This window comes from Sinocyclocheilus anshuiensis, unplaced genomic scaffold, assembly GCF_001515605.1.
Source record: "Sinocyclocheilus anshuiensis isolate Anshui unplaced genomic scaffold, SAMN03320099.WGS_v1.1 scaffold194, whole genome shotgun sequence".
In the NCBI taxonomy this organism is placed as follows: domain Eukaryota; kingdom Metazoa; phylum Chordata; class Actinopteri; order Cypriniformes; family Cyprinidae; genus Sinocyclocheilus; species Sinocyclocheilus anshuiensis.
This window is the reverse complement of record NW_015546074.1, coordinates 411,834-434,965: the sequence shown is the minus strand read 5'-3', so window position 1 is coordinate 434,965 and position 23,132 is coordinate 411,834. Positions and strand designations below refer to the sequence as shown.

General features: G+C 35.4%; 2 protein-coding genes across 3 annotated transcripts in view; one reads left to right on the top strand and one right to left on the bottom strand.

Annotated features, from left to right (window-relative positions):
- Positions 1-17,822: 17,822 nt before the first annotated feature.
- Positions 17,823-19,829, bottom strand: LOC107699805 (cysteinyl leukotriene receptor 2-like). The gene is given in 4 exon segments (XM_016501198.1): positions 17,823-17,909; positions 17,911-17,989; positions 17,991-18,801; positions 19,712-19,829. Coding segments are annotated over 3 exon segments (960 nt in total). The 5' UTR covers positions 18,785-18,801; positions 19,712-19,829.
- Positions 19,830-21,575: 1,746 nt separating this feature from the next.
- The window catches only part of rcbtb2 (regulator of chromosome condensation (RCC1) and BTB (POZ) domain containing protein 2), a 55,721-nt gene continuing 54,164 nt past the window's right edge, over positions 21,576-23,132 (top strand). The window contains exons 1-2 of one of the 2 annotated variants that reach the window (XM_016501212.1): positions 21,576-21,749; positions 22,562-22,693. In XM_016501212.1, coding sequence (XP_016356698.1) covers positions 22,568-22,693 — 126 coding nt within the window. In that variant the 5' untranslated portion in view covers positions 21,576-21,749; positions 22,562-22,567. The remainder of the gene's footprint in view (positions 21,750-22,561; positions 22,694-23,132) is intronic. The other variant, XM_016501211.1, reaches the window with a different exon arrangement.

Sequence of the window (23,132 nt, the reverse complement as noted above, 5' to 3'; positions counted from 1 at the left end):
GAATAATTAATTGACCCACAGGCAATCTAACTTAATTTAGAAACACTTACCTGCCAATTAATTAATTATTATATTTCTATTTTCTATAGATACACTACTGCCCAAGAAAGCTGCATTTATTTGATGAAAAATACAGTAAGCGTACAATTTATTACAATTTAAAAGAAACTTTTTTTGCCAAAGCTGAATTTTCAGCAGCTATTACTACAGTCTTCTGTGTCAAATGATCCTTCAGAAATCATTCTAATACTCATGAAACAAAAAAAAAATTTTGCTACAAATTCTTCTTGAAATTAATGGAAAATTCAAAAGAACAGCATTAAATTAAAACTGAAATTTGCCGTAACACTTGTGATCAATTGTATGCATCCCTTACAAATAAAATATTAATTTCTGCCAATGCCCTCAAGCCCCCAACAGCAGACAGCAAGCCAAATAGGTTTAACCTCAATAGCTTAAAGATTATATAGCTATATGGGCAAACAAACTCTTGAAATATTATTATATTACATATAGTGTTATCAAAATGCAGACCACAAAAGAACAAAACATTCAGATGTTTTACGCACCGAAAATATTTTTTTTTACCAGCTAACATTTTGAAAATCCAAACATTTTCTTGAATCTCAAAATTTATATCAAGACGGCTTTTCATTCTGCGCGTTTCATGAATGAGGCCTATAGAGCGTAATGTATGTGTTACCCTGAGACCACTGGGCTGGTGGGAGCTACTAAGGTGTTGCAAGCAAATTGCCGTGAAAGATGCATGGTGTTAATAACACTCAGAAAAGAGAGTGACACACATCTGAGATGTGCTTTAAAATGACAACTTAAACAACTAGTTGCTCAGTTCAACTATGTGCACGATGCATTTTCACTACATTAATAATTTTGTGGGTGAATTTGGTTGTAGTATGCGACTGTCACTCTGTGCCTACTGAACACAGCTTGTGTTGCATTGTCATAATGATTGTATTTACGATTTGAGTGCACATGAACCATAAAGTCATAATTACCAGTGGGAAATGACTTGAGGGTGTTGAGGGCGTGTCGATTACAGAATTACAGTGGAAGCAAATTGGTATTGATCATAATAAGTTGTAATTGTGAATGCTGACTGAATAATTTAGTTTGCATACTGTTGATGTAGAAGAGTTCGCAAGAAAGCACTAGTCATTCAGCTGGTTTATGAGGAGACAGACTACATATCCCATAATTCTCTACACAGGAATGATAAGTACACAAATAAAGTATCAATTACACACCTAATGTGAACCATTTGCACTTTACTTTGTTACAATAGTGCTAAAATGTTTCCTGTTTTAGTCAGGAAGTGGGGAAAAAAAAAAAAGAGACAGAAAATAGAATATTGCTTGACATGTCCATTTTTATGGGCCAAAATCACTTAATGTCATAGTTTGTAAGATTTTTTAACCTGTAAGCAAGAATAAGAGATCTTAAAGCAGCACTATGTAACTTTTGGTGCTCTAGCGGTTAATAAACAGAACTGCACACATCCCGCGGAAAAACATTCCAACCAAGTTTATGTCTATGGCGATTCATGCAGGTATGTGTTACTCCGCAGCGGTGACAACCCGACCAGGCTACAATAGTCCAAATATAAGTACTTATTATAAGTGTACCGTAGTGATTCGGAATAAGACAAAAACGTGGTTTGGAAGATGAATTCATGATGTACTCGCTCATTATATACAATTTGCAAATTTTGAACACAGAAAAAGTTATAGTGCTGCTTTAAACCCAGAGAAGCACTCAGAAAGTGTACCATATTTATCTGCAGATTTGTACATATGCTGTAGCTACTGAAACCTTGAAATCAAGATTATGACTAAATATGAAACAGAAACAAATCAGAGGCTAAGAGAGAAAGCATCAAGCATGACAACATCTGCCTGTCAGTTAAAAGAAAAACATTCTGGGGAGTGCTCAGAAAGTCCCTCATGCAGATGCCAAAATGAAATGTAAATGATCCTACCAGAAATAGAAAAAAAAAAAAGGTTTCCCAAAACACGAACAGTGGGATGACTACTGTTATAATATCCCAGTCAGAAAGGCAAAAGAGGTGACAAGACTTCAAAATTTAGAGTAATAAAAGCGTAGAAAATCTTTTTAGCATGTTTGGGGTTTTGTTTTTGTTTGTTTTTTTACAATAAAAATAGAATGTGAATTATGCATACATTTCAGTTAAATAATTATTTCAAAAGATGATTTTCATCCTTTTTAAAAAATAAAATGTTCGGGTAAAAATGCAACAAGCTAATTTATTTCTTTATTTTATTTTAACTACTAAAACAAAAACCCAGAGAAGCTGTACTATGATGAAATCAACCAAACAATGCAAAACTTGAGAAACTATAAAAGTTCTCAAAACACATTTAGCCAAGTGAAAAAAAAAAAAAAAAAAAAAAAGTTCCCACGAATTTCTAATAAAATCAGACAATATGTCAGCCTATTAGATGTTCTTGTAAACTAACTTTCTGATTGTGAGTCAACATTTCAGTTTCAGTGGTTAGAACATGAGTTTTCAGATTGTCCAAACAGGGTGGTTTCAGTCGCAGTTTGGCCTGCACAGCTGTTGAGCTGCAGCTAACAATCTTTTGGTTTCACCTCAAACTGTAATGCAAACGGTGACCAGGTCACTTCCGATGTTCTGACTAAACAGGAAATAAATGGTTTAGAGGCATCGTGAGTCACCTTGGGTATTTGAAAAACCCAACTGTTTCATAAAGCTTGTGTAACCGCCACAGTTACAACATTCTGCATCATTAAAGGATCAGAAAAGATAGAAAAACACTACACTAACTAAAATGGACAGTGGTGGTGTAACTAAAACTGTCAACACAATCTAAAATGCCCTCAAAATCCGATTTTATGCACAGTCTCAAAGAGTATTAAAAGCACTGATCAAAGCACTGATGCATGACATATGCTGTGAAAAGGATGCTTGATGGGAATAAAATGAATAACACATGATTTTAAAGTTGCAAGTAAATGAAATTCCGTTACAAAGCCAAACATGTTTCTAATCAATTAAAAGAGAGACATTTGGCACTGATACTTAATGAAATAACCATGCTATTGTACATGAAGAGGCTATAATATTTCAGAGAAAAGTGCAGACTCAATCAAAGGAAAGCACTGAGACTCAAAACAAGATGAGTAAATGTAGCACAGCATGAAGGTCTAAAACAAGCAACGATGTTTGCATAGGTATTAGCCATGGTTCTATTAATAAATAACCAAGTGCCCTGCAGCGCAGTGATGGAAAACTCTAGCTGTACAGCCTCAGTTTTAGACAGTTATTTTGTGAACGAAAAAAAACAAAAAAAATCTAACCATTATCACTAACTAAAAGCTAGTGCCAAAGTAAAAGTTTTCAAAATTATTATTATTATTTTTTTTTTTTTAGTTATGTCAAAGACATTTTGGCTTCTTCACGTAAAATATCAGAATCTTTATTCATTAAAAGGGTCATGAGAAATCAAATTTTACTTAATCGTTTGGCATTTAAGAGGTCTTTGTACCATTAATAGTTCACCCAGAAATAAAAATTTACTGACAAGTTACTCACCCCAAGGCCATCCAAGTCAAGATGTAGATGACTTTGTCTCTTTATCGGAAATTATAATTACATTACTTGCGTACCAATAGATCCTCTGCAGTGAATGGGTGCCGTCAGAATGAGAGTCCAAACAGCTCATAAAAACATACAATAATCCACAAGTAATCCACATGACTACAGTCCATCAATTAGTTTTGTGAAGTTAAAAAGCTGTGTGTTCGTATGAAACAAATCCATCCATCATAAAGGTTTTTTTTAACTTCAAACTGTTGCTTCTGGCTAAAATACTGGCTAAAAGTCCACAATCCGCAATATCGCTTATGCACTACTACTCACTGCAGAGGATCCTCTGTGTGCAAGCAAATTACATGCCAAAATTTCTCCAAATCAAACTCATCTACATCTTGGAGGGTGAGTAAATTTTCAGCAAATTTTTAATTTTTAAGTGAACTATTCCTTTTAAACATCCTCCTCAGTACAAAAAAAGCATTCATGCAACCAAACTGCAAAAACGGTTTGTTTGGATGTTGTGGGATTTGTGATGTCGCACGGGCAAATACATGACTCCAATGCCATTTACACTGGATACAGTATACAAGTGCCCATTTAATTTCTGAAGTACTCCATGAATTCGGGCTATTCCCGACAGCAGGACAAATGGAAGAATAAAAAAAAAAAAACATTGTTTTAACAGATCTTTTGTGTCAGTTCCCAGCATTGGGAACAAGTGGATGATTTCTTTTTAATGGTGTCCCAGATCACGTCAGAGGACTATATGTTTGTTCGTAGCATTTGACTGGAGATTGTTTTGTAAATGAGGTACAGTGTAAGGGAGTTAGCAAAGAAACTTTTATTGAAATATGGAGCAACCAACTATAGTGGATCTGTCAGCAGCTAATGCTTTATCTGGAAATGTCTGTTTTAAATAAATAATGTTTTCAAAACACTTGCTATATTTATATTTATTAACACTTACTATACTTATTATTGTGTAATAGGGGTGGTGATACTTAAGTTAGAGAATCATAACAGTGGCTGTTTAATGACAATCCTCATTTCAGAATGAAAATCAACCATTTTTAATTGAAAACCATTTTTAAGAATATATAACTTTTTTTGTGCATGTGTAAAAACCTTTATTAACAGTACAAGTGAATCTCAAGGAACATATAAAAAAATATTTTTTTTAAATGTGTCATGACCCCTTTAAAAAAATGCAGGTGGTGGCGTGTGCATAATATTGCGAGGAAGGAATTACTGAACGTTTCTGGCATCTGGTGGTAAACTGGAATATAACAGGGAATGAAGCTGGACTGAGCAGATTTTTTAAGGTAAAGTGGGCATTTTTTCAATGTTAAAATAGCATAAGAAAGATATAAGATATAATATAAGAAAGACATTCATTAGCTGAATCTTGTGGCACTTCCAAAACACTGCACTATTTGAACATCCCAATTAGTGCAACTTATAGCATGGGTTTGGAGGGGGACTGTCCATTTTTCCAAACAAAGGATAATAAGGGGACCATTCAATAATAATAATAATAATAATAATAATAAATGTTCTAACTCTGCAATTTCATTTAGTGACACTAGAAGTGCAGAAACTTAACCTTTCAGCAAATCAGTTTGAGCAAAACTAAAGTTTGGTTGCCACATTTTAGATGTAATGCTGGATTTGCAACAAAGGCCCTGTCCCAAATCGCACACTAAACCCTCACGGTCTTCCTCTGAGTCCACAAATTTTTGTGACATAATGCCGCTTTGTCAGTCAGGTGTATAAGTCTCAGAACAGGTCTATCGCCTCAGTACGGGCTCGGCAGAAGTGCGAGCACCCTTCTGAAAGCTAAAATGATGAATGGGACACCCTACAGTCTCGTGGACTTAACGGACTTGCGCACGAGGCGGCCAATGTAAGTTTGCAAGAGCGCAAGTGCACATGAAGTGTGCCATTTGGGACAGGGCCAAACAGAGATGGGAGTTAAAAATACTACTTCCTACTTCTGACCTCAGTGCATTCCAGTCAATCACAACACAAGATGGCACCATGACTCAAAAGTATTTGACTTTCTGTGAATTATGGCAAAATCGTGAATTAAAGCAATGTTCAGGCTCTCCCAAAATCTGTTTATTGTCATTCGTTATTCAAAACTTATAAACTATCTAATATAATGCAATGCAGTTCCAGATGTTAACACTACATAGCTAACGGTCTACTAGGTAAAACTTTCAAAATAGGTGAAAACCTACACATAAATTGATACATAAACAATTCTTAGTATATTTTTGTATATTGCACGTTCATTCAATTTGTGCTGCAAAAAAACATAAAAGTTCCTCATAACCTAGCTGCACACTCTGTTTGTTGGTCGCCGCTATTTTGGAAATGATGTCAAATGACTCCCCGTGGTCAGGGTTGATCAAACTGCCCCGAGTTTACAAGTCGGATGTCCGACTTGGAGTGGAGTCCTGTTTGTTGCTGCCGTGTGTTTTGAGTTTGAGCTCCGTCAAGTTAATTCTTTGTCGTCTAATTTTTTATCTTAAAATCAATTTTATACACCATAATTTTCGTTTCTATAACGTGTGAATATATCCCCTATCGTATTCTACAACAAAAACAATCAGAGCGCCTTGTTATCACTAGTTTTACTGTGATTTCCCGCTATTAGCAAATAGCCCGCTAGCATCACCAGTCCCCAAAACAAAATCAAGACTTTGTAAAAGAGCATAATAGGACCCCTTTAATAAAGCTTCTATAATTTAAAAAAAATGCTTGCTTTACTAACAATTTTTAAAAGTGTATTTGTTTTAAAAGTATTAGTTTATTATATTTCACGCTTCTATTGTCCTCATTTGTAAGTCGCTTTGGATAAAAGTGTCTGCTAAATGATTAAATGTAAATGTAATGTAAACATCACATATTAATTTATCTTTGTAAAAAGCTGTGCCATTTTACAAAGATAAGCTGATTTGACTTGGAATGTGTGTGCACCCTTGTATATTAGATAGAGATCAAAGAAAGCATCAAAGGAACATTCGAACTTTCAAAACGCACTTCTTTGTTTTTTTAATTACAGAAGCCTTGGAACTTTTGGAATTGAACATTTTGGACATCATAGGTGCTAAGTGAACGTTTATTAACATTGCATGTTTTTGGCATCAGAGGCGCCCTCCAATGTTCGAATCGAACACTTGTGTATGTCAAGCTTTTGAACGTTCGAACTTAACATTATTACATATAATAGATGTATCTAAACGCCGGAATTTAGAACGCGACTTTGAAGACCAAAGCTACTACACGCGCCTATGATGCCCAAAAATGCAGCCTAGCTAGAAAGCTCAGTAGATTTGGAGACACAGCCAGAGTGAGTATAGTGACTGCAGCAGTATTTAATCTGCAGCTCTGTGATCAAATGGTGTTGACGTGTGCACTTCAGGCCCTACTCTAAACTTTTAAACCATATACTGCTTATATACTGATCAGTGCACACTAAAAGTGGCAAAAAAAAGTGCAGCTAACCAATCACATCTACATGCAGAGAGCAAATAAACGCACATTCTCTTACGTACGCAGAGCAAATTCATATTTAGTAAATCCAAATAATTTGCAAACGTGTATCGACTCACCAACAGCTCGTTCCGCTTTTTATATCTTATTTTCTCGTTCACTCCTCTTCTTCAGGTTGATGTATTTGTGTGGAGGCTTTAAAAGCACTAGGCCAGTGTGTGTGTTATCTGAAACTCTAAGCTACGTGGCTCTTTCACACGTGAATATTACACCAGTTTACAGTCTCAACCCTCATCCACTCGTTTTTTTTCTGCGTCTGAAAACGTCCGGGGGTCGAGACAGGTCGCGATCGTCCAAATCAAACAACTTTTCCCCGCGAGTGTTGTTAGTTTTCACGGCCACCTCCATCCATACCGAGCACAGGCTCTTCAAGCGTCTGGACAATCGCCATCATTTTCCGCTCAAGAATGTACACACACACACACACACACACACACACGTCACTGCGCATGCGTATCACAGCCGCGTCAACTTTCATTCCTTTTCCCTTTTCTGTCTTTAGTTATGCAATATTTGTTTTTCAGACGTGTTGTTGACAGTACAATGGTTGTACAATGGTGCAATCGAAGCAAAAAATGACCTAAAGGCTGCATAATGTTTAAAATCGCTATCAATTTATATTAACTAGCCTACAATACCCTGTTATAGGTCTACATATTAAAACTATTTGTCATGGCATTAGAAGATGACTTGAAATTCAATTTTCACATGTCCGATTACCTGAAAATGTCTTAAGTGTGAGAGTTTTCAGTGTTCCTCATTGGAACCGACAGATGGCGTGTAGCCCCTCCCACAGTTGGAGCCCGCAAGGTTAGTTTGTAAACGTAACACCCCTGGATCCAAACAGGCCTCTGTTTAAATATAAACATATATATATATAGAGAGAGAGAGAGAGAGAGAGAGAGAAATATATAAACAAATATAAACATAGTCTATGAGGTCCCATAGGAGGGGAGGGGGGTAGCTTTTGTGTGGAAACAGCTCGTCCCATAATAAAATGACTGCAATTGGGGGCAAATTTCTGCTTGCCATAAGAAATTAATTGTGGTGTGAGCTAAATTTGGAGTTATAACAGTTGTATAAGAGAAGTCACTGACCTTTTGCCACCTAAAGTTTAATTTTAGGGTATCATCTACTCATTTCTATTGGGTCCGCACATGGTTACTGACTGTAACTTTTTATTTAAGAAACAGACATTAGATTTCACATGTAACAAAACAAGAGCAAACACACACAAAGGCAAAGCAGACATGAGAAAAAAAAACTATGCATGATTAAAATACATGAAAGTAAAATAAATAGCCCACAATTATAAATGTGATTTTAAAATTATTTAAAAATAAAGAAATAAAGAAAGAAAGACATTCGAATGGTCAAATCACACTTTTTTGTCATTACAGAAGTCCTGAATTTGGAATTGACATTTTGGGTTGTTGTTGTTGTTGTTGTTGTTGTTGTTTTGTCATTACAGCGCCCTCCAATGTTCGAATCTAACACGTTTGTATATCACACATGCCTGAACGTTCGAATTGATCGTTATTAGACAAGAGGACAAGCAAGCACACAATGGCAAACATAAGCAAAGTAAACAAATGGATTAATAAAATAAATGAAAGTAAAATAATACAATTATAAATATGATAAAATAACAACAATAAATTAATAAACTAATATGTAAAACAAAATGAAAACATTGATAGGAAGAAGAAAGCAAACCAAACCTATTACCTACACTTTTACCAGCACTCACACATATCAATAAGACATCTCTTCTCACAGGCATTTTTCCCACCGCATTCAAGCAGGCTCGGTGTAAATCCATTGCTTAAAAAAACGACATCTTTCTCCTACCATTCATATTTCACACTTGAACAAATTGTTTTCAACCAGGTATCATTATTTCTTTCACAGAATAACCAACTGGACATTAACCAATCAGGTTTAAGAAGTGGCCATTCAACTGAGACTGTGTTATGGATTGCAAAAGCCAATTTTAAAACATCAGTTCTCATTCTGCTGAATCTATCTGCAACCTTTGATACTGTGAATCATCAGATTCTTTTGTCCACCCTCTCATCACTGGGCATTACAGGAACTCCACTTTGCTGGTTTGAATCTTATCTATCAGGGAGGTCTAGAGCACATCAGCTGGTCACAGGGGTTCCTCAGGGATCAGTTCTTGGACCCCTCCTCTTCTTCATATACACTACATCACCGGGACCCATCATACAAGCACATGGTTTCTCCTACCTTTGCTGTGCTGATGACAGCTCTATCTTTCATTTCAACCAGATGATCCAACGGTAGCTGCAAGGATCTCAGGCTGCATGGTAAACAACTCGGCATGGATGAAAGAATATCACCTGCAGCTCAACCTGGCAAAGATTGAACTTCTCGTCTTTCCTGCCACTCTGACTCGACAGCATGATTTCACCATCCACCTAGGTTCATCAACAATTACCCAATCAAGTGCAGTCAGAAATCTTGGCGTAATCTTTGATGACCAGCTGACCTTCAAAGACCACATTGCAAAAACTCCACAATCATTCAGGTTTATATTGCACAACATCAGAAAGATCAGGCCCATAACGCAGCATGCTGCACAACTTCTTGTCCAGGCCCTTGTCATTTATAGGATAGACAATGCTCTTCTGGCTGGACTTCCATCATGTGCAATCAAACCTACAAATTATTCAGAATGCAGCATCACGACTGGTCTTCAACGAGCCCAAAAGGGCCCACGTCACACCTTACCTTATCTCCCTGCACTGGCTACCAGTTGTGGCTCGCATCAAGTACATAACATTGATGCTTGCATATAGAACAGCCACAGGATCAGAACCCTCCTACTTCCACTCACTGTTACGAGTCTACATCCCCTCCATAAGCCTGAGATCTACAACAAGTGAGCTATGCCTCATGGTACTATCACAGAGAGGCACAAAATCACTTTCCAGAACTGTTCCTGGCTGGTGGAATGGTCTTCCCGCCCCCATCCAAATTGCTGAATCCCTGACAATTTTCAAGCAACAGCTGAAAACTCATCTCTTTTGTCAACATGTGACTGCATCCTAATTAAAAATATATATATATTCTTTCTCTTTCCTTAATCCTTCCCTGCCTAGCTTGTACTTATCTGAACAATGTCTGAAACTTTGTATTACGAGCACTTGCTGTATTTATTTGCCTCTGATGAATGAATCGCTTGTTGTATTCCTCAATTGTAAGGCTGCTAAATGAATAAATGTAAGTGTAAATAAATAAACCTCATCAATAATCATCCAAAAAAAAAATAATTCTTATTGTTTACTGATTTGAAACAACATGAGGGTGAGTAAATAATGACAGATTTTTTACATCTTTAATCACTGAACTGCATTTTGCTGCAATTGTCAATTTGTCACTTTTCAGATCTGAAATATATTTTCTGTTGGCAACAAACTGTATGTAGTTTGTTGTGGTATGTAGTCCTGTCCCCACAAATATTAGCTAAAACCTGTGCAAAAGTAAGAGTGGTGAGATGAAGCCGTATTACGACATGACTCTACACACGACTGCTGCTCTGGAGAAATTACTCCGTTTGTCAGACCACAGACAATGTATATATACATATATACATTATTCCTGAAATGGCAGTGGCGACTGTTCATTCTATCTACCGGCAGAGGGCGCAATGTCGTCGTGAAAACTCGTCACTACATCTACGTACATCTAACCAGAGCCGTAGAGAGAGAGAGTTGCGACCCGGATTAGAGATCTGGTAGACGGCAGGTGTTTGGACGCGTGGCTGCAAACACTTGGAATCGGGGAATTTAATAACCCTGGACTTGAAATCGAAGTTGGTAAAGTACGTAATATCTGTGCAGTGAATGTAGAGTGGACTATGGCAGAAAAATCAGATGGATATGTATGGGATCATGGAGATTTAAACCAAGAAGATATGATATCATGGGAAGAAGTTAGAAAGAAAAAAGCAAGATGCAGATCAATTTCTAGTAGTAGTAGTAGTAGTCTAGAGTCTGTTGATCAGGGGTGTCAAACTTAATTCCTGGAGGGCCGCAGCCCTGCAGAGTTTAGTTCCAACCCTACTCCAACACACATACCATGTAGTTTTCAAATAAGCCTGAAGGACTTGATTATCTGGATCAGGTGCATTTAATTAGGGTTGAAGCTAAACTCTGCAGGGCTGTGGCCCTCCAGGAACAGAGTTTGACACCCCTGCTGTAGATACTGTTAAAAGAAGCAAGATGGAAGGAAGTAGATCTAAGACTAAATCCTCTAATACCGAAACCTGTAAAGTTGTCATCGCATTTGATCAGAGAGGAGGACCTGATTTGCATCCAATACATATAATTAAGGCAATTGAGAAAGAAATAGGTCAAATCAATCATGCTCGCTTCTTTGCAATTTATTGCAAGATTGAAACAGAAATATCAAAGCAGCAGAACTATATATATCATAAGTGGTGCTTTCAGAAAGCTAATTGGGAAAAAATCCAAAACTGCTGTAATGAAATGAATAGTCTACATATTATAGATGAACCAATAGACAAAATAAACGACTCCTTGAGCACTTTTATTCTAAGTGCAGCCAGACAGAGTATTCCAGCTATTAATAGCCAAAAGAAAATAACAAATGTACCATGGTGGAATAAAGAATGTTCTGATGCCATTAGGGATCGTAACAAAGCATTTAAGAAATTACGTAAAACACTAACTTTTAGACAATCTTATAGAATATCAAAGGAAGAAAGCTAAGTAGTAAAGGAAACTAAAAAAGAAGCCTGGAGACAATTTTGCTGAACGATTGGAAGAGAAACAAATCTAGACAAGATGTGGAAGATGGTTAAGAAAATGACAGGTAAATACAAACCAGCACAAATACCTGTTTTAGTTGATAAACAGAATCAAGCTGTTAATGATATCAGTAAAGCTAATATGTTGGGTAAAGAATTTGCTAATATTCATAATGGCAATCATCTAGATGAAATATATAAAAAAAAGGAAAGAAGACATTTTGAATGAAAAAAAATAACATACTAAATGTCAAAGAAGATACTGAATTTACCATGTCAGAACTTAAAATAGCAATCAAAAATACTGCATATTCTTCACCAGGTACTGATAACTTATGTTATGCAATGTTTAGAAAATTGCCTGATGGAATTCTAGGAAAAATCTTAGAACTTTTTAACAAGATATGGGATGAAGGAAAATTACCAAAGATATGGAAAAAAAGCAATAATTCTACCATTTGTTAAACCAGGAAAAGACTCGAGCAATCCAGGAAATTATAGGCCTATAGCTTTAACATCGCATCTAGGAAAGCTAATGGAAAAATTAGTAGTGGCTCAATTAAACTATTTCTTAGAAAAGAAAAGATTACTTCGAGAATACCAAACTGGTTTTGGGAAACGTAAATCTACTACTGATGCATTGGTTAAATTAAGCAACGAGATTGAGAAAACTCTAGTTATGAAAGAGATAATGGTAGCTGTGTTTTTGGATATAGAAAAAGCATATGATACCATGTGGAGGGAAGGATTACTAATTGGGGATTGGTGGGAAAATGTATAACTATATATTGGATTTTCTTTCTCAACGTGTTTTTAGTGTTAGAGTAGGTGAAGAAAACTCGGAAGAATTCACAGTAGAAAATGGAATTCCACAAGGAAGTGTGATTAGCCCAGTCCTGTTTAATCTGATGATTAATGACATATTTGAAAAGTTACCCTGTTGAAAAAAACAGCATATGCTGGTTTTTTCAACAGGGTAGGAAAAGGAAATGAAGGAATATTATATGCAGATGATGCTGTTATATGGAAAAGAGGTCGGAATATTCCATATATAGTGATGAACATGCAAAAGGAAATTCAAATCCTAGAATATTGGTTTAAATTTTCTGTACAGAAATCTAATGTAATGTTCTTTACTAATAGGAAAATCAATGAAAACTACAAATTATGTCTTTATAGTCAGCCACTTGAAAGAGTTATAAAGTTTAAATATTTAGGAGTTTGGTTTGATGAAAAACATACATGGAAACACCATATTAATCATGTTGAAAGAAAATATAAAAAAGCCCTGAACTTGATGAGGATGATTACTGGACACAGTTGGGGAGCAGATAAACAGTCTTTAATGTATATTTATAAAGCTTTGATAAGAGCAAATATGGACTATGGAAGTATTGTGTATATAACACAGTATGCAAAACTAGATTAGGAAAACTCAACAGAATCCAATATAGTGCATTAAGAATTGCAATAGGAGCCATGAGAACAACACCAACCAACGAGTGCTTTATTAGTAGAAACAGAAGAAGTCCCACTAAATCTAAGATTCATTAAACTGTCATTAACATATTCGGTTAGACTAATAAGCAGTAATAGCAATCCAGCTGCATCAATATTAAATGCTTGTTGGGAATATCATAAAAAATCCAAAGGTTTTGGTTGGAATATAAATAATACGGCAGAACAATTTGGAATGAAATAATTTGTGTTTAGCCCTGCAGTAGCTTTAAGTGAAGTTCCTCCCTGGATGCTCCCTATTTCAGACATCAATACAGAATTACTAAAAGAGAAAAGAGAATACCAAGATGATCAAAGTTTTGCAAAATATGGCCAAATATATTTGTCTTCATTATATTACGGATATCTTAAAATATTTACAGATGGGTCAAAAAACAAAAATGGTCATTGTGGCATAGGAATTTATATTCCAGAATTTAACAAAAAAAATGGGTTATCTTACAGACTATCTTACAGTCTTAAGATAGAAAATAAACCAATTAAATCAGTCATATGTACAGACTCAATGGCAGCCTTACACAGTTTAGAAAGCAGTATTTCAGTTAGAGACGATTTAATCATTGAAACTAGACATATATTATTAAATATTAGAAATCTAGGAATAGAAGTTCAGTTTTGTTGGGTTCCAGCACATATTGGTATCCAAGGTAATGAAAAAGCTGATAAGATAGCAAAAGAAGCATTGGAAAAAGAGCAAGTAAAAATTAATATTTAAATGGGAAAAGGAGAGATTAAAGCCAATATGAAATAATGCAAATATGGCAAAAAGAATGGGAGTCTGAGTCTAAAGCTAAACATTATCATATAAACCAAGCAAAAGTAGGAGGAAAAAGGATAAATATGGCAAACAGGCGAGAAGAAGCAGTATACTCAAGGCTGAGATTAGGTCATACTGGATTGAATGATACATTGCAGACAATAGGGAAGAGTAATGGATTGTGTAAAAGATGTCAAACTGAGGAAGATGTAGAACATGTCTTGTTTAGATGCAATACAAAACTTTTCCACGACATTCTAATTTATTGAGATGCACCTGTAAATACCATGAATACAGGCAGAAATGGAAGAAGAAAATTAAATTGAAGATGACTGAAGTTACCTTGGCAGAAGACCACGATGTCGTTTATATAGCAAACACGAACTTTTACCATGGTAACTTCAGCCTAAAATATGTTAAGAGGTAAGGATAGCTGACCACATTAATCTTCAAATATGAGCGGATTTTATCTTTTAAAAACAACACTAATATAACTACATATATATACTACGTATAAATTATTTTATAAATAATGTAAATAAATTATTTTATTGTCTACTAATTACCAAAAATCACAGTTCTGTCTCTCCAACTCAATGTATTTCAATTGCCCGCTATGAACTTCCTGGAACTATTTGAGGTCTACGTGAATCACGTGATGATCGAGCGTTTTGGACTTCCGTTGACGTAACTCTCTTTCTAAGGCTCTGCATCTAACCGATGCCTAAAAAGTTATGGTATGATGTCTCTATGTATATCTACGGTGACGCATTGCTGCCACACACACATTTTTTTTCCACTCAATTATGTCGTAATAACGAGATGTTATGTCGTTTTAACGACATCTTTTCTCGTTAAAACGACATAAGATGTCGTTTTAACGAGAGAACATCTCGTTAAAACGGGAAAAGATGTCGTTTTAACGAGAAAACATGTCATTATTACGAGAAAAGATGTCGTTTTAACGAGAGAACATCTCGTTAAAACGGGAAAAGATGTCGTTTTAACGAGAAAACATCTCGTTATTACGAGAAAAGATGTCGTTTTAACGAGAGAACATCTCGTTAAAACGGGAAAAGATGTCGTTTTAACGAGAAAACATGTCATTATTACGAGAAAAGATGTCGTTTTAATGAGTAAACATGTCGTTATTACGAGAAAAGATGTCGTTTTAATGAGAAAACGTCGTTATTACGAGAAAAGATGTCGTTTTAACGAGAAAACGTCGTTATTACGAGAAAAGATGTCGTTTTAACGAGTAAACGTTGTTATTACGAGAAAATATGTCGTTTTAACGAGTAAACATGTCGTTATTACGAGAAAATGTCGTTTTAACGAGAAAACGTCATTATTACGAGAAAACATCTCGTTATTAAGAGAAAAGATGTCGTTTTAACGAGAAAACGTCGTTATTACGAGAAAAGATGTCGTTTTAACGAGAAAACATCTCGTTATTACGAGAAAAGATGTCGTTTTAATGAGTAAACGTCGTTATTACGAGAAAAGATGTCATTAAAATGACATAACATCTCGTTATTACAACATAATTGAGTGGATAAAATATGTGTGTGGCAGCAATGCGTCACCGTATACATCAAAGAAAAGGTACTCTTTAATTTTAATTTGCATTTCGAAAATGAAGTTTTTGGATATTTTAATTATGGTAATGTAAATAACAAAGTTTTTGTTATTAATCGATTTATTTTGTTGGTTAATTTCACATTCATAAGTGTAAATTTTCTAACAAAAAACCCTGTTTTACAGTGTTACAGTGTTGTAAAGAGTTGGAAAATTACTTGTGTACTATTCAACATTGTACTAATAGAAAGGCAATTAAAACTGTCAGTTTGTGTTCTATCTTCAAAATCTTTGAGTAATGTAAAGGTCATGCATGTCTCTGATTGTATGTATATATATATATATATATATAAAATGTTGTTGTTGTTTTTTTGTCCATTCTGAATTGTCATCATCATTACTCCAGTCTTCAGTGTCACATGATCCTTCAGAAATCATTCTAATATGCTGATTTGCTGCTCAGTCGTTATCAATTATTATTGGTGCTTAGTTATTAATAATGTTTTTTAGCGTTTTGTTGTTATATGTTGCTGCTTAATATTTTTATGGAAGCCATACTAAATTGCATAAGTTCAGAATAAGAGCAGAATTTATTTGAAATGGAAATCTTTTGTAACATTGTAAATGCCTTTATTGTCACTTTTGACCAATTTAATGCATTCTTGTTGAACAAACGTTGTATTTTTTTAACCTTTCGTGTCCCAAATTTCACGCTTTCCATAAATATTCCACAAAAAAAGCACTTTTCATCATTCATAATTATGTTTCAATCATTCATGACAAATGTTTCAGCAAAACGGCACATTAGAATGATCATCATGTGACAGTGAATACTGGAGTTATGGTTGAAAATTCAGGTTTGCCATCACAGGAATAAATTAGATTTCAAAATAGAAAACAGTTCTTTTAAACCGTAATAATATCTCACTATATTTCTGTTTTTACTGTATTTTCGAGCAAATAAATGCAACCTTGGTAAGCATAAAAGATTTCTTTAAAAACCTTTAAAAAATATTAACACCAGATATGACTCTGACTTTTCACAACAATGCCTTTCATTCTCCTAAAGAGGCTAAATGCACTGCAGAATAGATTTTTGATGTTTGAACAGTTCCTCCAATACGTTTAAATTCAATTGTCTTATTTTATTATATTTAACATTACAGAGAATAACTCCAAGTGTAGAAAAAAACATCATATAATTAAAAACGGTAGAAACTGTCGAAAAAAAAATATGATTAAAAATAATTACTAAAAAAAAAAATCCATAGATGACAGACGGGTCAGTTTTGGCAACAATGTATTTTACAATTTACAATTTTATTAAATTGGAAATAGATAGATCGATGGATGGATAGATAGACAACAATATAATATAAGCAGTAAATAAACAGTATAATACCCTAAAATCTTTGAAACATTGTCATGAACAATAACTGCAAACTTGCTGAGTGCAGTTGTATAATCTGCTGATACACATCAAAACAAGTTTCAAATATATCATCAGTACTGATTCTGTACTTCAAAGGCATCCTTTTGAACTGTACACGTAAGCATTTACTGTCATGTAGGTCCTTACAAAAACATGCATAATAAACATCTATGTCCAATTGAGGCAGTTCATTTTTATCTGATAAGAAAACATATGCATAAACTAAACTCGAAACACATGTACCAAAAACAATTCTTCTATGCTCAACAAAAAAACTCAAGTAAATTTTCCTCCACAGGTCATGTGATTGGATAACTGGAGAAACCAGTGGACCAACATCATTGCACAGTGCACACTATCACATATGTTGTTTTAATCATAGTGAAATTTCACAGTGAAAGGTTTTGGGATGGAAACAGTACTTTACTGGAGGTTAATTGAGTTCTTCCTGCATGAGACAACAGATCCACCAGATATGGTCTTTTCCAGGCATTTCCCCCTCAAGTCCCAACAGGTCCCAAGCACTCTATACTAGTCTAAACCGTCTCTGCATTGTTGTTTATCTTCTCCAACACTTTCACACTCTGCTCAATTATACAACTCTGTCTTCTCGGTGTATGTTGTCACCAAAAGCTAACAAAGTTTTCCCCGACGAAAAAGAAAAGCAATGGATCCAAGCAACTGTTTCCAGAGGCTAGACAGTGTGCGATGACCGCTGCCTTTCTCAGACTTTCAATATAATGGCAGGACTTGTCATGCATTGTTTTGAATGTCCATCTCGGCCTCCAGAAACAGAGTTCGGACGACATGATATGGCATAAAGCATGCAAAGAAAATCAGCAGAACAATAATGACGAGAGAGCAGGATTTCTTGTGATTGAACTGAGATCTTTGACTCTGCCTGGTCTTCCTTAGCTTTAGCAAATACAAGGCTGCAAAAATGTAACAGACTGAGATGACCACAAAGGGCATAACAAAGCCTAAAAACAAAACCCCTCGATTCAACGTGATAATGGTCCCCACCTGGGACGGCCTCAGATCCAGGCATTTGGTCTGATTAGAATCCTCATAAGTTCCGGCTTTCAGAAGCGGGATGGATGCCACAGACACGATCAGCCAGATTACAATGCATAATGTCCAGGCTCTCGTAGAGCTTTGCCAGCGCACGTATGTGAATGGCTTCACGATGGCGACGAAGCGAACCACGCTCAGAACCGCAAGGAAGTAGATGCTGCCGTACATGTTGATGTAGAAGACGTAGGACATGATCCGGCAGGTGATGTCTCCGAAGGCCCAGTAGTCCATGAGATAGTAGGCGGCTCGAAACGGCAGCGAGCACACCATCATCAGATCAGATAGAAGGAGATTGAGCATGAGGATGTTGACTGGAGAAAAAGATGCTTTTCTTCTGAACGATGAGCAAATGAAGAAGAACAGAGATATGAGGTTGCCAAAAAGCCCAAGGAAAAAGATGAACAGATAAGCAATTGGGTAGACGGTGTGCTTGAAATCACTGATGGAGCAGTTTGTGAAATTCGATGAATGAAGAGTCATTGTTGGGTTGGGGATTTCTGTAAAACAAAATCAGAGATCACGTTTAAAATTAATAAGGAATTTGAAGCATTTTCAAATTAGACAGCTAAATATGGTTTGTGGTAATATGGGTGTTTGTTCAATTTCAGACACTTTTATGTCCCAAGGGTTGTTTTTGATTAAAACTAACAGATTTTTAAAAATATTTTCGCTATTTTATTATTGATATTCCTGTTAAACTTTGTTTGATTTCTAAACAGTCAAAACCTTCCTCTATTAATTAGTTGGATGCTCATTTTATAATACAATCATTTTATAATACGAACCGAAATTGTACCCCATTTAGGATAGAAACTAAAATAAAAAGCAAAAAAATGCACAGCTGTTATCTGCAGTAAAAATTTACTTACTGTCTGAGGCAAAAGCATTTTTACAGTCTTTTACTGTTAAAATCACAATCATTTTTATGGGTCTGTACTGACATGCAAAGAAAAATGAGGAAAATGGGCAAATTTATGAGATAAAAGATAAATCCAATATCTTGCATTTGTATGAACTGAAGTAACAATACAATCTGCACCATCTACAAAGAGATATTTTTAACACCATTGTCATTATAATAAATTATAATAAGTACACTATTAAAAACAAGGGTTCTTTATTGCCCTTGATGGTTCCATGAAGAACCTTTAGGTTCTTTATTATGTAAATGGGGTTATTTAGATGATTAAAATGTTCTTCACACTAAGAAAAGGAAACTGTTCACTGAAAGGTTCTTCAGGGAACCCAAAATGCTTCTTCTATGGCATCACTATGAAAACCCCCTTTTAAACCTTTATTTTTCAGAGTTTGTGGTAAAATGACCCATATAAAGTATATACCTCACTATCAATAACCCATTGAAACAATGTCTGTTTTCTTCAACTTAAAAACATCTAATGCACTTACCTGTGAAGAGGTAGACAAAAAAAACTAAGTCCACAAAGTCCAAAAGAAGTCCTGTCCCCACAAATATTAGCTAAGTCCTGTACAAAAGTAAGAGTGGTGAGATGAAGCCATATAAAGACATGACTCTACACACGACTGCTGCTCTGGAGAAATTACTCCGTTTATCAGACCACAGACACACCCAATAATCTCTGATCTTCTGCTGGAGATATCAGTAAATGCATACAAACATATCCAGGATATGAAATGAACTATAACCTAATGATCAAACTATTTGTAAACCACAGAGCTGTAGAAGTATACATTATTGTCTGAACTAAGATGAACTCAGTTTGGGTCTGCTCGAGTGCAAACCATTTTAATGGGTCTAACATTGCTTTATTTTCTTTGAAGTCAGCATGAAATGGAAATTCACCCTATGTATTTTCTAAATGCATGTTACTGATCTTTTTATTTCTTGCAAATTTGGTAAGAAATATGATCTAGCCACTGGGATTTATTTATCTATTCCTTTTAGAAATGTACTGTGGTGGTACCAGATGGTAGGCATAATAGCATGGGGAGACTGGGGATAGATGTCATATTGTTTTACTACTCCAGTAAGTATTTCTCAGTGTTTATGAAAGTCAGTTTCTGTATAGACACAAAGTCTTGGCTACAATGAAGCCATTAAACCGCTATTGCCCAGGAATAAGATACTGTTCACAGTTGCTTGAGACCGGGGCATGTTGTCACACTATATGATGCAAGTTCTATCTATCTATCTATCTATCTATCTATCTATCTATCTATCTATCCAAGGGCGTAGTTTTGGTTTGAACATGGGGATGGGAGGGGAGGGGAGGGGGGTTGAAGCGTGAACTGTTTTAGTAGAGTCCCGGGTCATGCTCACTCATAAGGTTTATTTATTTGTTTGTTTGCTTATATATTTATTTTTGTGAAATGATCTTTTGTGCTATCATCTATGCAAAGTTGATGCAATAAAGTAACATCATAATTAACAATTACTTGCTTACATAGGATATACTGTATGTAATGTATTTTATATGATTTTGGCACTTATAGGCTATAGTTTGACAGAATGTTCTAATTCAACATGCCATGGAAAGTCAATCTAACTTAACATTTTCTTATATTGATATTGTTTATTTCTTACTCCTTAACAGTTCATCAGGCTCTTAATGATTTATTCTATGCCATCTTTTGGAATATCTGAAGGCCATGTACCATAGTTCTTAACTGTATAGCATTTGTTATAATAAGACTAGCCTATTAATCATTACCAGGGCAATAATGACTTTTTTTTAATTAATCAATATAGCATTTGTTATGAAGAAACAACCGCCTGCACATTTAGAACCAATAGCTACAACATGCCACAGTTGTAATATAAATCTATAGGGAAATACAGTATCTATTCCCTTAACAGATTATCTAATATAAATTCTACAACAAGTCAGACTAAATTTGACACAGTAAATAAGCCTACAATAAAACGTGATAAATTCTAGGAAAGGTGGTCATGATTTAAAAATATGTTAATAGCCTATATGCTAGTGCTGGTTCAAGACTTTTCTCCTCTTTTTATCAGTCTTTTTAGTTGATTTGCCTTTTTTAGATAATGTTTGACTTTCTCCATGGCATTTTAAAGTGGCTGTTTCTGTAAATAATTCAAATAGATCACATATTTAACCATCAGCTTCGTGATAGGAATGGCTCTCCCGAATCTTATCACACTTCTCGAGCGCGCTGGTGAACGCACCATGCTTCAAGTCGAACGCACCTAACAACCATAGACTGTATAAAAACAGCTAACAACACAAGTTTCGAATCGAGGCTTCATCTGACACGCCCACTTATTCTCGACACAAGCTCCGATGCCTCGGTTCAAATGTCACATGATCACATCTCTAACTGCCAGCCGAGAAGACTGGGCACATCTCTGCTTTCCTCACTCGTAGCCATGCAAAACTGGCCGCTTTACCATATCTACATCACCCTCTGACACCAGGAATGAAGACTTGAGAGTTAACACAAGGTAAACATTTAGAGAGTTTATATTGTAAAACCTCGCGCTGATACTGGATTGACACTTCTTCATGACTTTAATCTATACAGCCGGCTAAGATCAGCTAGCAGATTTTCTCATTCAAACACCTCTATATATGTTATATCAGCTGCTATTCAGCGGTACATCGTGTAATTTAACATCTTAGATTGAGGCTTGTGCAGTCTTGTGGACTGTTTTTATTTCTATAAACACGGGGTGTTATGAATGTAAACGATAGTTAGCTTGTTAGCTAACTAACATTAACAGCTGAGTAAGTTAACAACACGCCCGTTTATTTACATAAACATTTATTTTGACTAGATGTTTGATTACAACTATTATTGTAGAGTTTGTTGTTTGGTCACATATTATTTGTTTTCTTTAATAATAAGGATTTATTTTATTTACTTCAGTTAAACTAACAAGCTAACTACAGTACTTAAGCAAAATGTTACATGTATTTACAATGTTACTTTATAATTTCAGCTCAAAATTATAATATTTCATTCAAATTTAAATTGTACGTGATTTCCTTGAGAATAAAGTACTTTCGTGGTACCATGGTACTTATTTTTCAAGAACACCATGGTACTACGTTGAGTCATATTAATGAACATAGAATTAAATGGTGCTTATTGGTGATGGCTTTTATTTTTACATGAAAATGATATGATACTTCATTGCATTTTAAAGACTACTATATGTATGTATATATTGTATTGTGTGTGTGTATATATATATAGAGAGAGAGAGAGAGAGAGAGAGAGAGAGTTAATGTGAGTGTATGTGTTACATCACAGAGTAGTATGCTGGATGTGGGAAAGTGGCCGGTGTTTGCCCTCCTGCCCCCTGAGGAACTGCGGCTCATCCGTCAAGCCTGTGTGTTCGGCAGTGCTGCAAATGAGGCTATCTACGTTACCGTCAGTGATGAGGTACAGCCATGCTGAAAGCTTTTAGTGGACAGATGAACCATAAATGAGCACAGATCCTCACTGGAAATTGTTCATTAGGTTGGGTGGAGTTCTTGCTCTCTCATACACATCAGGACTCAATGATAAGGATGCTTCAGTAAGAATGCGTTCATAATTACGAACAAATCAGTAAAATTATGAGTCGTTTGCCATCATTTTAAAATTTAAAGGGGTCATATTATGCGATTTCAATTTTTCCTTTCGCTTTGGAGTGTTACAAGCTCTTGGTGCATAAAGAAGATCTGTAAAGTTGCAAAGACTAAAGTCTCAAATCCAAAGAGATATTCTTTATAAAAGTTAAGAGTCAGCCACGCCTACCTAAAACGACTCGTTCTAACACGCCCCCACATGTCTACGTCACTATGTGGGAAGATTTGCATAACGCCGCCCAAATGTTCAC